The 16,085-nt window shown below is 37.7% G+C and overlaps 1 protein-coding gene across 2 annotated transcripts in view; it reads left to right on the forward strand.

The window, feature by feature from the left end:
• The window catches only part of nek3 (NIMA related kinase 3), a 10,513-nt gene extending 1,438 nt beyond the window's left edge, over nt 1-9,075 (forward strand). Inside the window, exons 3-14 of one of the 2 annotated variants that reach the window (XM_083548422.1) lie at nt 3,479-3,576; nt 3,686-3,769; nt 4,592-4,659; nt 4,769-4,855; nt 4,961-5,015; nt 5,111-5,311; nt 5,940-6,066; nt 6,226-6,387; nt 7,048-7,173; nt 7,660-7,744; nt 7,864-7,938; nt 8,805-9,075. In XM_083548422.1, coding sequence (XP_083404548.1) covers nt 3,479-3,576; nt 3,686-3,769; nt 4,592-4,659; nt 4,769-4,855; nt 4,961-5,015; nt 5,111-5,311; nt 5,940-6,066; nt 6,226-6,387; nt 7,048-7,173; nt 7,660-7,744; nt 7,864-7,930 — 1,160 coding nt within the window. In that variant the 3' untranslated portion in view covers nt 7,931-7,938; nt 8,805-9,075. Of the gene's footprint in view, nt 1-3,478; nt 3,577-3,685; nt 3,770-4,591; nt 4,660-4,768; nt 4,856-4,960; nt 5,016-5,110; nt 5,312-5,939; nt 6,067-6,225; nt 6,388-7,047; nt 7,174-7,659; nt 7,745-7,863 lie in introns of both variants that reach the window. The other variant, XM_083548421.1, reaches the window with a different exon arrangement.
• Nucleotides 9,076-16,085: the final 7,010 nt, after the last annotated feature.

A 16,085-nucleotide genomic window follows, 5' to 3' on the forward strand; every position in this document is an offset into this window, starting at 1 on the left:
TCAGTGCCTATGCTCCACAAGTCGGCTGTGAGATGGAGGAGAAGGAAAGATTCTGGAGTGAATTAGATGAAGTGGTAGATGGTGTACCTAGGAAAGAACGATTGGTGATTGGGGCAGACTTTAATGGGCATGTAGGTGAAGGGAACAGAGGTGATGAGGAGGTGATGGGTAGGTATGGTTTTAAGGGGAGGAATGTGGTAGGGCAGATGGTGGTAGATTTTGCTAAAAGGATGGAAATGGCAGTGGTGAACACGTATTTTAAGAAGAAGGAGGATCATAGGGTGACGTATAAGAGTGGAGGAAGGTGCACACAGGTGGATTATCTTCTGTGTAGGAGATGCAACCTGAAGGAGATTGGAGACTGTAAGGTGTTGGCGGGGGACAGTGTAGCTAGACAGCATCGGATGTTGGTCTGTAGGATGGTTTTGGAGGCGAAGAAGAAGAGGAGGAAAGTAAGGATTGAAAGAAGAATAAGATGGTGCAAACTGAAGGAGGAAGAGTGTAGTGTGAGGTTCAGGGAAGAGGTCAGACAGGGGCTTGGTGGTGGTGAAGAGGTGCCGGATGATTGGGCAACTACTGCAGGAGTGATGAGGGAGGCAGCTAGAAAAGTACTTGGTGTGACATCTGGAAATAGAAAGCAAGACAAGGAGACGTGGTGGTGGAATGAGGAAGTGCAGGAGAGCATAAGGGGAAAGAGGTTGGCAAAACAGAAGTGGGATCGACAGAGTAATGAGAAAAGTAGGCAGGAGTACAAGGAGATGCGGCAGCAGGTAAAACGGGATGTGGCGAAAGCCAAGGAAAAGGCATATGAGGAACTGTATAAGAGGTTGGACACTAAGGAAGGAGAAAAGGATTTATACCGATTGGCCAGGCAGAGGGACCGAGCTGGGAAGGATGTACTGCAAGTTAGAGCAATAAAGGATGGAGAGGGAAATGTGTTGACTAGTGAGGAGAGTGTGTTGAGAAGGTGGAGGGAGTATTTTGAGCAGCTGATGAATGAGGAAAATCAGAGAGAGAGAAGGTTGGAGGATGTGGAGTTGGTGAAGCAGGATGTAGATAGGATTAGTAAGGAGGAAGTGAGAGCAGCGATTAAGAGGATGAAGAGTGGAAAGTCGGTTGGACCAGATGACATACCCATAGAAGCGTGGAGATGTTTAGGAGAGATGGCAGTGGAGTTTTTAACCAGATTGTTTAACAGGATTCTGGAAGGGGAGAGGATGCCTGAGAAATGGAGAAGGAGTGTGCTGGTACCGATCTTTAAGCATAAGGGAGATGTGCAGACCTGCAGTAACTACAGGGGAATTAAGTTGATCAGTCACACCATGAAGTTATGGGAAAGAGTAGTGGAAGCCAGGCTGAGAGAAGAGGTGACCATCTGTGAGCAACAGTATGGTTTCATGCCGAGGAAGAGCACCACAGATGCCTTATTTGCTTTGAGGATGTTGATGAAGAAGTATAGAGAAGGACAGAAGGAGCTGCATTGTGTATTTGTGGATTTAGAGAAAGCGTACGACAGGGTGCCGAGAGAGGAGTTGTGGTATTGTATGAGGAAGTCAGGTGTGTCAGAGAAGTATGTGAGGGTGGTGCAGGACATGTCTGAGGACAGTGTGACGGCAGTGAAGTGTGCAGTAGGAATGACAGGCTGGTTCAGGGTGAAGGTTGGACTGCACCAAGGATCGGCCCTGTTTGCAGTGGTGATGGACAGGTTGACGGACGAGGTCAGACAGGAGTCTCCCTGGACTATGATGTTTGCAGATGATATTGTGATTTGTGGTGAGAGTAGGGAGCAGGTTGAGAAGAGCCTGGAGAGGTAGAGATATGCGCTTGAGAGAAGGGGAATGAAAGTCAGTAGGAGTAAGACCGAGTACATGTGTGTGAATGAGAGGGAGGGCAGTGGAGTGGTGCGGTTGCAGGGAGAAGAGCTGGAAAAGGTGGAGGAGTTCAGGTACCTGGGGTCAACAGTGTAAAGTAATGGAGAGTGTGTTAGAGAAGTAAAGAAAAGAGTGCAGGCAGGGTGGAGTGGGTGGAGAAGAGTGACAGGAGTGATTTGTGATAGTAGGGTATCTGCAAGAATGAAAGGGAAAGTTTATAGGACTGTGGTGAGACCTGTGATGTTGTATGGATTAGAGACAGTGGCATTGAGTAAAAGACAGGAGATGGAGCTGGAGGTAGCAGAGCTGAAGATGTTGAGGTTTTCGTTGGGAGTGACGAGGATGGACAAGATTAGAAGTGAGTTTATTAGAGGGACAGCACATGTAGGATGTTTTGGTGACAAGGTGAGGGAGGCGAGATTGAGATGGTTTGGACATGTGCAGAGAAGGGACATGAATTATATTGGTAGAAAAATGCTGAAGATGGAGCCACCAGGAAGGAGGAAAAGAGGAAGGCCAGGGAGAAGGTTCATGGATGTGGTGAGGGAAGACATGCAGGTAGTTGGTGTGAAAGAGGCAGATTTAGAGGACAGGGTGGTATGGAGACGGATGATCCACTGTGGCGACCCCTAATGGGAGCAGCCGAAAGAAGAAGAAGAAGATTCAATTGAAAAAACAACCGTTTGTAATGTTGTACAATATTGACAATTGTGAATGTGTTGCTGAATCCTGCTGACAAAAAATATAAAATAAATAAATAGAAATAAACAAACAAAAAAAGGGTTATGGTTTCTACTTAAAAAACAATTACAAACCACCAGATGTTAACCGTTAGACTCATTACCAAACAGTTTCCATAATGTAGTGTGTGTGTACTTCATTAAAACATTATCATCAAAACAAAGAAACCTATTGAAAACTGGTGTCCTGTGAATAACAAAATGTAAGCCACAAGTTGCCAATGGTGTTTTATTGGTCCTTCAGTATATCTATTAAACATAATACCGATTAAGACCCACAAGGACCATTACAGTTAATTGAAAAGCCAAACCAATTCTCATAAGTATACAGACAGCTCTATGTTTGCACACACAAGGCATTTGAAATTGACATTTTCCCTTGAAAATGCTGACTTTTAATCTGAAGCTGTCTGAGGACACACTAGGTGCTTCTTTCTATAAACTAAGCAAAAAGCACTTTATAAAAGAGGGAAAGAATGGAAACAGCTTCAAGAAACAATCACATCAGGTTGATGTTTCAATGTTCTTGACCCAATAATAATCATCATCATACTTCAACAATACTTATAAGAGCTATTGGGCATGGATCTGACTAGTGTATTCATTTTAAACCTTGTGTTTATTTGTTTTCATGCAAACAATTATAGATTGTCATTTTTAGTCCTTTTCACAAATTAGCAAGGTATATTATTGTATTGTTAATACAATGCTGTAGGGGGCAGCATAGAATTACAAACAGGTCTTTAAAGTGAATTTCAAATCCTGTCGAGGCCATCTCGATAAACATCTGGAGATCCAGACCGATACGCAACAATTGTATTATATCACTTTTACTTTTTACATTCTGGTCTTTCTTGCTCTATCCAGATGATGGCCATTTGTACATTGTTATGGAGTTCTGTAGTGGAAGTGATCTTCTTCAAAGAATGCAGCACCAAAAAGGCTCTCTGTTCCCAGAGGATGTGGTAAAATTATATATAAATTATATTAAAAATAATTCCAAATAATGCAAATTTTTTTGTTGGTTTTTATTCTATATTTTCATGTCCTTATAATCACGATTTGTCTCTGTAGATACTCAGGTGGTTTACGCAGATGAGTCTGGGCACAATGCACATTCACGATAAGCGGGTGCTTCACAGAGATTTAAAATCAAAGGTAAAAATAAAAACCAGCTGTGCACTCATAGAGGTTTTCTTAACGGTGAAAGAAATATACATTTGATATGAATATCCTTTATGAATAAAGGTTTTTCTCATTTTACTCACTTACACAAGTGGGCGAAAATGTCAGTCAAATGAATACATCTTAATAATAATATAATCTTTGTATAATATAATATCTTGATAAATGAAAGCAGTTGCAAAAATAGTTTTTATCAAAAACATTTAAATTGACAATATTATTGTGATTTACAACTTAGATTTTCTTCACAATCGTACTCACTTCACACGTCCATGTCTTCAGCACCACTCACATTACACCACAAACTGTTCACATGGCGTTTTTGCTCAACATTTTATTTGTTTACATTTTTGTTACTTACAATGTTCACTTTATGTCTACTGCAGTGTGCAATATACAACAGGTTTACTGGTGGCGCTATTTTGTGTTCTTTGTATTTGTCTTGCACTGTCTTGTGTTGTCTTGCACTGTCTTGTGTTGTCTTTGCAGTGTTTGCACCAGGTTGCACTTTATGTGGTGAGGAAACTGGTCCTTGGCCCTGTGTTTTCTGTGATTGTTGTTGTATGTAGCACCAGGGTTCAGGAGGAACGTTGTTTCATTTCACAGTGTAATGCGTCAGCTATATATAGTTGAACTGACAATAAAAGCATCTTGACCTGACTTGACTTGACTCTTGACTTGACTTGACTTGATTCAAATTAAAACCAGTAAGTTGAGTAAAATTAAACCCTACACATATTATAGTGCAGACGAAACTCTGATCTTCAATAAAATTATTTTTGTTTATTTTCCTAGAACATATTCCTGACAGACCATGGCACAGTCAAACTGGGAGATTTTGGGTCAGCATGTGCTCTTAACAGGTAGTGTCTAAAAGCCTCTTTTGTATGTTGTCTAGTAAGTAAAACTGGGTGAGAAAATGACATGTGTAAAAATAATAATGACACTATGTCATTTTGCAAAATTCACCAGTGCAAAAGGTTATGCCCAGACCTATGTTGGAACTCCATACTATGTGTCTCCAGAGATTTGGGACAACCAACCATACAATAATAAAAGGTATAGAACTTACACATTTTTTTCCCACACTCAAAAAATATAGAATTATTAACAGGCTAGAAAAATGACTTCATAGATTTTTACTGTGTGTTATGTGTTTTACAGTGATATCTGGTCTTTAGGCTGTGTGCTCTATGAACTGTGCACTTTGCGCCATCCGGTGTGTACATTTGCCCTTTCGCTCTTAAAAGGCGATGAATGATTATGACTAATATGATCTATCAACTCCTGTTTACTCTCTATCTCTGGTTTCAGTTCGAAGCTCGTAGCTGGAAAAGTCTAATTTTGAAAGTGTGCCGTGGGACATACACTTCTTTACCCAGTCACCTTCCCTATGAGCTTCACTACTTGATTAAACAGATGTTTAAAACCAACCCGAGAGACAGGCCTTCCATTCACACCATCCTCAGCTCCCACCGTGTGTCCAGACTGCTCCAAAAATACATACCTGAAGAGGTAACTGCACGTTGGCTTAGTATAAAGCTAAGTTTCACTTTTGTATGTATCGCAGCCAATAGTTAAAAAGCATTTTAATGTCTGGTACTTATGGGAAGGGAAAATCTTAAGACGTAATATTGGCTACACTGAAAGATACCAACACAATTAATACACCTGCTATCCACTGATAATATTTGGATATACAGTGGAACCTCTATACTCGCGACCTTGACCCTCGCGACCTCGATAGTTCGCTACTTTTCATTTGGGACCAAGAACTCGATAAAAATCTTATAGTCCACAAGAAGCGGCGAGTGTGATCAGAGTTTGTACTAATAAATTACATAAGAATTTTTGAAAAACTATATTATTATTTATTTAAAATAGTAAATGAAACATTTATGACAAGTAATTCACAATTTTTGTTGAGTTTTCCCTACAGTACATGTACAGTTCCCCTTATAAAAAGGCACCATCAAAAGGAGAAAGTCAAAACCTCACCTTTTTTTTGTTACTCACACTTTAACTGTATTTTTCAGTGCAAACTGCTACCTGCTTATTTTCACGGATGAATTGCGATATTACACATTTTAGATAATATGCAGTTATATACTGTACACCTACTATTATGTACCATTTCTGTAAGGAACTGCCCAAGAAAGAACCCAAGGAACTGGTGGAAAAACGAGCAAACCAGTGGAGAAAAGAAGAAGGAGAGAAAGTGGCCATGTTTCTGGCCCAGAAGAGTTTGTTAAACACATCTAAAGCTGAAGGTACTTAGAGTACATGCACGACTCCTACGTTACTGTGACTTGTTTAACTTGAATCATTTCACTGTGGTGCAATATTGCATTGTATTTTATGTTTATGGGTGAAGTCACAGCTCTGTCCTGGAGTGAGCCACTGGCAAAGTGAGAGATTTTTTTGCTCAGACACTAATTTCAGAACTTCATCTGAGAATCGGATGGGTAACATAGCTCCCCGAAAGAGGTGGAATAAAGAACCCTCTAACACAGTGCTGCAGGTCCTCAGGAATGCTGACATCATTTCGTCTGGTGACACGGCAACAACACAGGGGTCCGAATCCACAAAAGGTGCAGCAAGCCACATTTATTATGCATGTCTTCAATTCACACTACTAATTTGTCTCTGTCTTCATTTGCTGTCCTTTCTTTAAGACTTAAAACCACACATTATTGTGTTATTAAAATCATTGCTCGTTGTCTAATTGTGACAAGGCTGCAAAATTTACAAAACATGCACACTGTGTCAAGTCAAGTTTATTTCTATAGCGCTTTTTACAACAGACATTGTCTCAAAGCAGCTTTACAGAATTTAAGAGTTAAGGTGAATGGTGTGCATTTATCCCTGATGAGCAGCCATGGAAACTGTGGCAAGGAAAAACTCCTATAGATGTTACGAGGAAGAAACCTTGAGAGGAACCAGACTCAAAAGGGGAACCCATCCTCATTTGGGTAACATCAAGAGTGTGATTATAGTCTTTTAACAATGCAGAACACTGGAGAGTGAGAACTAACATGAGCACTGGAGTGTAAGATTATAAGTAATGTTCTTTCTACAGTCTTTTACAGTCATTTGTGGTTATCACTGCAGTCACTGTGTAAATCAAAAGACTTAAATAGCTTATGTGGAGAACTTAATGTGCAAGTTATTATATGTGCATGTGGATGTACATTATTAAATGAATTCTATACAGTCTTTTTCTTCTACCATGTTTTGTGTTTGATATCTAGTGGAGGGGTTTATAAGATTGCAGAAACGGGAGAGAAAGCAGTGGGACAAGGATCCACCTGAAAGACTTTTGAGCCTTCTGGAGAAAGCTCCTCTGAGCACAGCCTTCAGCACCTACATCATCCACAGTAAGTGCACGGGAAAAGTGATCTAGAGATCGTTTTGCCAATCTGTTGTAAAACAGTGACCAGTGGTGGGAAAGGGTGAAACCACACTGACAACTCGAAGACATGAAGTGTTATTGTGAAATTGTAAAAAGGGGGGAGAAGTTTGAGTTTTGGGCAGCACCTATCAACTTCCTTACAACCTTCCTATCAACTCTTAAACAGTCTTTAGAGGGTTGTTGCAATTCACAACATGTGAATACTCTTAAGGAGAAGAAGGTTGTAGATTCAGAAAATCACTAGCAGAGACATTTTCAGTAGAAATAGGAAAGTTAAGTAGGAAGAAGTTGGAGCTGAAGTTGTTTATCTCTATTTCAGTCATTTCATAATATAATGGATGAGCCTATACAGGCTGGGAAGTGGCTGTGGTCTGACCAAGACTAATGCACAGAAACCAAGAACAATCTCGACTGTGTGCGTGTGTGTGTGCGGTTTATTTTTTGGATATAGGGCAGAATAATGACGTTCCAGACGGTTTAGAGGAAGTTTATACCGACCATTACAGATTGGAACCTCGCTCGGATGATGAAGACACGTGAGTGTTAAAAAATATATATATATATAAAAAAGACTATGGCTTCCTTGTTTCATTTCTCTATTTTCTCCACTCATTCCGTTGTCCATTAACAACTTCTCTTTTCTGGCTGTTCACAGAGATTTTGAGGAGGATTGTCATTTTGACTGGCAAGACGAACTGGAGAAAATATTACCAACACACTAGAAATAAATGTAATAACTATTTCAGCCAATGTCTTCTTTCATCCCTGGTTTACAGCCTTCAGTGCAGATATATTTTACTTTCTGTTTCTATAATCTCTCATGTATGCGTGTGGAGTATAGACCACATTGCAAGTATGGTAAGATATATATCTTCTGAACCATCTAAATGTTGAAAAACTGACCTCAATTCCATGGAAATAATCTTCGACATTTCCAATAACATGTAAGCAGGTGTTCAGCATTACCCTTACGCCCTCTCTGTGGTTTCTCTGCTTTGAAGGGAAAGGAAAACTTGCATCACTCAGCTGTACAAGCAGGGAAAAAAAAGTACAAAAATATGAGGATCTGTCTGCCCATGAACATTTTTCAGATTACAAACAGAATAGAGAGATGACCCTAATTTCACACCGAATCAAAACTTACTTTGAAGAGCTGTGTTTAGGGGAATTTCCATAATGATTGACAGATAATATTCTATTTATATTATAGCGATAATTTATATAGTATATTTGTAAGATGAAAAATTGTAGTTTGTGTTTTGTGCATTATAGGGTTTGAAATGTGACCTAATGAGACATTTTATACAAATGTTGAAAGAGAAAGCATATGGGTTACATTTAAATGTTAAACTTTTAGCAGATGTGCTTATCCAGGGTCCAACACATACATATCCTATTGCCTGTTCAAAATCTAAATATAACATAATGTCAAAATCTAAAATAATACCAGGTTAAATAAGAATTAGTAAAGAAATACTTTGTGTGCATTTAAGTGGTAATAATTTACAGTTGGTTCCATAAGTATTTGAACAGCAGCACAATTTTTGTCATTGTCAGAATTATAGTCATTTCAAAATAAATTGTTTCAATTTACAGCCTACCTTCTCAAGCAAGTTCTTGACTTGGATGTTGTGAAGAGGAGTACACATTCCAAATCCAACTCAGAAAAAACTAATATGTTTTCTTCTTAACTTGTGATGAAATAATGAGAAACAGTCCATTTAAACTGCTTATCATTCAATTGTTCAAATTTTTTTTAAGCTTTAAACTCTGAGGTATTATATAAAGAAAATGGCTGTAATTCCGAATTGATTGATACAATATTATAAACATTTCAAAATAAAGATGAAAGTCTGCATTTCAATTATTTTGCTTTATTTAAAATCCATTGTGTTGGTGTACACAATGTATATTGCTCTGGCTGTATTTAGTATATAATGCAAACTAACACCATTTCCATATATATACACACTATATTGCAGAAAGTATTGGGTCACCTTTTCATTAATATGGTATGTGATTTTTGAGCACTGCATTCCACATTTAGTCCAAATTTGCTCTTATAATTCCCTCCACTCTTCAGGGAAGAGTTTTGTCTAGATTTTGGAGTGTGCTTATAGATATTTGTGTTCATCAGCCACAAGGGTGTTACAAAAGGCAGGTACTGATGTAGGTGAGGAGACCTGGGGTGCAGTCAGCCTTCCAATTCATCCCAAAGCTGTTCAGTATGGATGAGATCAGAGCTCTGTAGCAGTCCACTTAAGATCTTCCTCTCCAAAGCATGTAAAGCATCAAGCTTCAAGGAGCTTACTTTGTGCACAGGGGCATTGCCATGCTGGAACGGGTTTGGGTTTCCAAGTTCAAATAAATGCAAAATTTGATTATAGCGCATCTAAAGACGGCCTATATAATTGAGTGCCTCCAGCTTTGTGGTAACATATAGCAGGAAATGTCAGGTGACCCAATATTTTGGCAAAATATTATATATAACTTTGTATATTGCACTTTTTTAAAAGCCTGCTAGGTACCTTTAAACAAAAGCATTTCACTCAACTGACCACTATTGTTTTATTGCTGTTTTTTGCATTATTGAAAAGCTGTATAACTTTGTCACTGTTCAATTTAAAAGATCACAGGCAGATATCCTGAGCTTTAATTTCCTGGTACTATCTGGAATCTATTAGTCTTACCATCAGGGCGGTTTCTGATCCTTCGAGGGTCTAAAGTGATATCCTATTTGCCCCCTACCACTCACTCCTATAATACATCTCAAGTTGCAGACCACAAGAGGGCCCCCTGTAAAAGCCTTCACCATGGTAATTACCTATGACTCACTGTCCCTTATCTTTTATTGGATATTGTTACAGTATAATACAATATAACAGTTTCCACCTTGTTTTACTGGATGTTCAATCACTATTTAGCAGACAAGGTTGCCCAAGCCAATGTTTCCCATAGACATATTTAGAATATTGTACAATATCTATTATAGTAAAGGTGGCTACCCATTTCCATCAGCAAAAATAAAAGGGCATTGCTTACCACCTTCTGGTCATAGATCACTTCACTTGCAGTTTGTCTGGTAATAGAAGATTGCACATAGAGGAAATTTGTTGCGGGTGTGAAATAAGTGAGTCTAAATTGTATTATGTTTACAAAAGTGTAAAATTCCCAAGCCTGATTAGCCCACATATATACAAACTTAGCTGGAATGCCCAGTTTTAGATAGTAAGCATTCTTATGTTGTCCAATCCAAAATGATGTGTGTAAAATAAGACTAACCTTCAATTACACTTATCCATGTTAGCTGATCTTTTGACTCAGTGAAGCAAGTTAGCTAAACATTCCATTAGCTAAAGTTTCTTATCTTTTATCATTCATTTTACTTCCTTCTAATGCATACTAAAACACTTACTGTTGGCTTTTACATTTCATTAGCTACAAATGTCTTGTTTCAGCTGGCCTAACCAGAGAAATCTTTCAGGGGAGGAGAAAGTTTGCATCTTGAAATATGAATGTGATGGCGTGTAATGCTTAATTCCTTACAGACAAGCAGAGACATTGTTAATCCTGTGAAAACTTTGGGTGAACACAAAAACTCGAGCATCCATTTTTCAGGGAAAGTTAAACCAGCTTATGTGGGGGTTAGGTGGTATGAGTTCTGAATTTAGTTTTTGCTTTTACAGTGTTATCTTTATACAGAACACTGTTGCAGTCATGCTGTGGAACATTCTGGTGAGTTTAAGCATGCTTAAGGCAATTAAGGCAAAAACTGGTAACTGCATACAAGCAGCTTTGTAAGCAAATGTTCTATGAGAAAACATCAGCTGCTTTTTTAGTTTTTATATAAAAACGTGCTTGTGATGGTGAGCATTAGATGAAGAACTAAAACTCTTCCCAGTTCTCTAAACTCTTTGGGTTTTGCCATATTGAATAAATATGACAGGGTCAGTCAAATAGACACTTGAATGGATTGGAACAGCTGACTCCAATTACCCACTTTATAGGTTCACATATTTTTTCCATCTATGACCTTGATTGAAGGCAGAGTTTCTGAACTTCAGTCTAGAAGACCCACAGCCCTGCAGAGTTTTATATTTTTCTTTTTGCAAACCCACCTGGACCAACTCATCAGCTCATTATTAAATCCAACATGAGCTGGATCAGATGTGTTAGGAACAGGGCAGGGTTCCAGCTTCTCAGGGCTGGGGGTCAGAACCCTGGAATTAACCATTTATTTAAGAAATTTATAAGACTTGTAGGAATAATGCACTAAGGGGTTCATATTTTACTTGGTATTCTCTTTTTCTGTAATAATTATAGACATATGTCCTTATTTCTTTGCACTTCTAGTATAGTACAGTAGCTGACATAAACAAAGTCTTGCTCCTGTATAGAAAAAAGCCTTAGCCTGCTTCATGTCATGTTTAAGTGGTCTGCATGGTGACTGTTGGGGTGCATTGGTCTGGAGATAAAACCTTGCCTGTGTAATTGAGGAAACAGGACTGGCATCCAGGCCTTATCTAAAAGACACATTGAGTGGCCCCCATGGCTCACACTTGGCCCTCTGGCCTCTTTTATCCCTTTTTTTTTTAACCAAGCCGAAGCCCATTGTCTTATGAGGAGCAGAGATAAAAAAAATAAATGGCACACAATACTCTAACAATTTAAAAGATAGTGACCCATATACTCATGGCAGCCTATTTTTGGGTAATGTAGTCTTGGGCTTGGCCATATTGTGCCCAACAGGGAGGGGAGACAGCACTATAGGCAGGAAGGAAGAATTAAACGCCTGTTTTCAAGGCATCAGGCATTGTTAGCTGTAATCCCCAAGCAGAATCAGAGTCACGCTCGGTCTAATTTTGAATTGTAGTGCTGTCTCCCGTTAATGAGTTAACACAGAGAAATAGGTCCAGTCTCATAAATATTAGATTAGACCTATTACCTGGGTAGGGAGGACAGATGCTCCACACCAGATGTTTGTTTCTTGATTAACCCTTTATGCACATGCTTTGCGAACCCTTTCTAATGCACAAAATGGGTCTAAAATGACCCATTGTTATTTCATGCATGAATAGCCATAGTCGTTTCATCTTTTTAAATCACTTTATTGATCTATGAATTCTATGATCCATAAATATTCAAAATATCTTTTCAATGACCACAAATTAGAATTTTTTTTTAAATATTCCTTTATTTTCTGTTAGGTCCCCTGGTGGTCTAGTGGTTAAGATGCAGCGCTCTCACCGCTGCGACCCGGGTTCGATCCCCGGTCAGGGAACCATCCCCAGCCACTCTCAGTGCCGGTCCCAAGCCCGGATAAATTGGGGAGGATAAATTGGGGAGGGTTGCGTTAGGAAGGGCATCCAGCATAAAACATGTGCCAAATCAAACATGCGGAGGATCCGCTGTGGCGACCCCTAACGGGAGAAGCCGAAAGAAAGTTATTCCTTTATTTTCTGTTACTAAAAGTCTACACACATGGGTCAAAAACGACCCATCTATGCAAGTGTAATAAATCAAAAGAAGAAACACAACTTTAGACCAAAGAATTTAACACTTGAAACATGTTTATTCGATACTTCACAACACATAATACACACATATCACTGATAATCGATAACAGTGAAATTGAACTGTATTGCATCTGTAAAGCAGCTGTATTGAATTTTAGTGAATGTGACAAATAATAAAAAAAAATTATCTGACGGAGAAAAAAAAAATGGGTACATCTTAAATTGCCCTCTCAAGTGCTTCAATGCCTCACACATGACAACAACACGTTTTCGTGACATTTCTTCTCTTCAATTGGTCCTCCTGTAACCGGGTGGTGGTTGCATTTTGTTTTGTTATCCCACATCTTCCAATATTGACTCCATAATATGGTTTTGAAGGTGGGGCATTTTGAAAGTGCTTCATATGTGACATGACATCTTTGACCAGCTCCAAGTACAGCCCCCACTGCATAATGCTGTGAAATGTGTGCCAGTAGATATGTTTCTGTAGCAAATGTGTTCCTACTTGCAAAAATTTGCAAATATCAAAGCTTCCTCCATAGGTCATTTTTGACCCATTTGTGTAAAAAGGTAAGATAATATTTTGTGGAACATAATTTGTGGAAACCAAAAACAAGATATTTAAATAATACCCGTAAAAGAAAATAATATAATATCTTTTTTTTCATAGATTCAGCAAAGAAACACTCACAGTTTAAACACATGTGCATTGTGTAGTGATACAATAATTACTTTTATTAAAAAAGCAAGAATGAAAATAAGGATTCTTATTTTCAAAACAAATGAATTAAGGAATACCTGCAATACTGATTGGTGCTAACTGCTTGCAAAGATACAGAAAATTAAAACTTGTTCGGGTCACTTTAGACCCATGTTGTGCATCAAAGGGTTAATGAACAGGGGAAGCAAAGAAATGCATCGAGTTGCTTTGAGATAACTCTTAGGCTTAACTTATTTTTAGAAATAAGTTCTAGTTAGAAACTTCATAACTATTTCAATAGTTTGTTTGCACCATTGAAACATTTAGATATCTGGTGCTTCATAACATTACAGGGTTAATTAAAGACCACAAAAGAGCACAAGTTCTTTTAATGATAATGATGTTAGTTCATCTGGTATGAACCCAAAAGAAAGTGAGAGAAAACAACACAAATAGTGTCTGCAACGTTTTCACCTTATCAAAATGTTGTAAATTTGTATCCTCTTTTAAGACAATGCTTGTAACCCTCATGTACTAAATTAAAAAAACTTTTTATGCTTGTTATAGGAGTAGGTACATACTTTTTGGTGCATCTTTGTAGGTAGTTGTGTAGCATAACTAATTCCCCAAACACTTTTATTTAATACTTTTTCAGACCAAATATCCTCAGATTGGATTCTGTGTTTTACTTTGCTTAAAAATGACAATGGTTTAAAATGTTTGCTAAACAATTCTTTGTAAATAAATGTACAATTGCCACTGACACATACTCAGAGACAAAACCATAATGTTTTGGAATATACCATAGTTTACAAAAGCCGTCTTCATTCCGGTAGTCACAATTCAGATCAGGGCAAGTACAGAGTGTTTCCTCCTTCAGGAAAGGGACATGAAGTAATGTCTGCTGTGCCTCAAGAAAAATAAATCAGGCCCCTATTGTAATTATTGTTTGTCTCATGACTGGACCCTTCGGATTTTCTGATGTGTAGCAACACTCTTTCCTGTGTTTTCAGAGTATAGTCTCTCTTATTTTTAAAGTGTGAACCCAAGAGTTATCCACTGTGCAGAGTGTGCAAAGGATTTCCTTTTTTTAATGCTCCTCACGTGTGTTGGTGATGCTTGTCACAGTCTTGATAGTAAGCAGCTAGTTGGGTTTTTTTCTGACTGATATGCAGAGATTGTGTATTTTATAGTTGTATTAGCATTTTAGAGCGCATGATATAAGAATTTTCAACCACAAACCTTTATATCACACACACACACACGCAGGACCTCGTTCAGGTATTTTTTGTGGTCCTTTTGTGTGTAATGTTCTGCTTTTTTTGTGCGTTTGAAGAATAAAATACAGGAAGAGGAAGAGCTCAGCAGATGCTGACTGACCCAGTGTTCTAGCATTTGTGGTAGTTATGAAGCTTTAGGGAAATATCTGCTGGTATTTTCTTGATATTAAATATTGATTAAATCTTGATTTTTACCCCTGAAGCATGTCAGCATGATTAATAGTGGGTGCTCTATTAATTATCTGCTCACTGGAAATTTTTTTTTAGTTAATCTTAAGAACTAATAGGAAAAAAAACGATGTAATATTAGGTTACTCTGCAGCAGCATAGTTAAAATCTTTTTAACACTCAAAACTGCTCATGAATATGAGAACACCTTCCATTAAATAAAACATGGTGGTGGTTGTAGCAGAATCAAGCCAGTTTTCTGGTTGTGTAAAATAACTTCTGTTTTTGTAATATTTTGATTAAATTTATTTATAATAAAGAACTGAATGGATCTTATTCAAACTTCTGATTTCTGATGGCAACTGGTTTTACCAAAACTAATTTAGGTATAAATTATTTTGCTACTAGGTTCATTTTTTCAGTCACTTCAATATGATGTGATATGTGCAAAATCATGATAGTCAGTCCCAAACTCCATATATCAGTGGAATATCAATGTCATTACAACTTCAACATTTTAAAGGCAACATTTAACAATGACACTCAATACTCCTTGTCTGTACATTCATACATACAGTCACTTCAGTAATGCTTAAAGAAGTGTACACACTAATACTAGGTGTGAAGTTTTATGCCAGCAAATTTTTTTTTACTATTTTATATATATATATATATATATATATATATATATATATATATATATATATATATATATATATATATATATATATATATAAAATTATTATTTTGAATTGGGATGAATTGGAAGGCTGACTGCACCCCAGGTCTCCTCACCTACATCAGTACCTGCCTTTTGTAACACCATTGTGGCTGATGAACACAAATATCCATAAGCACACTCGAAAATCTAGTGGAACATCTTCCCAGAAGAGTGAAGGGAATAATAAGAGCAAATTGGCACTAAATGTGGAATGCAGTGCTCAAAAATCGCATGCCATATTAATGACCAGGTGACCCAATACTTTTGGAAATATAGTGTATATTACACATATATTTAGTCTGTGCCATTTCCAATCCTAACCTGGTGCCAATAATTTATTTATTTATTGTTATAATGATGAAACAGAACTTCCTTAGTACATTGTAAATATATTTTTATAAGATGAATTTTATTTCATTTTTCTTTTTCTTTTTTTATTTAGACTGCTGAAGCAACACCGCAGGGTCATTTTCTATTTATATGTCGCTTTGT

Source organism: Silurus aristotelis, assembly GCF_946808225.1.
Source record: "Silurus aristotelis genome assembly, chromosome: 8".
In the NCBI taxonomy this organism is placed as follows: Eukaryota; Metazoa; Chordata; class Actinopteri; order Siluriformes; family Siluridae; genus Silurus; species Silurus aristotelis.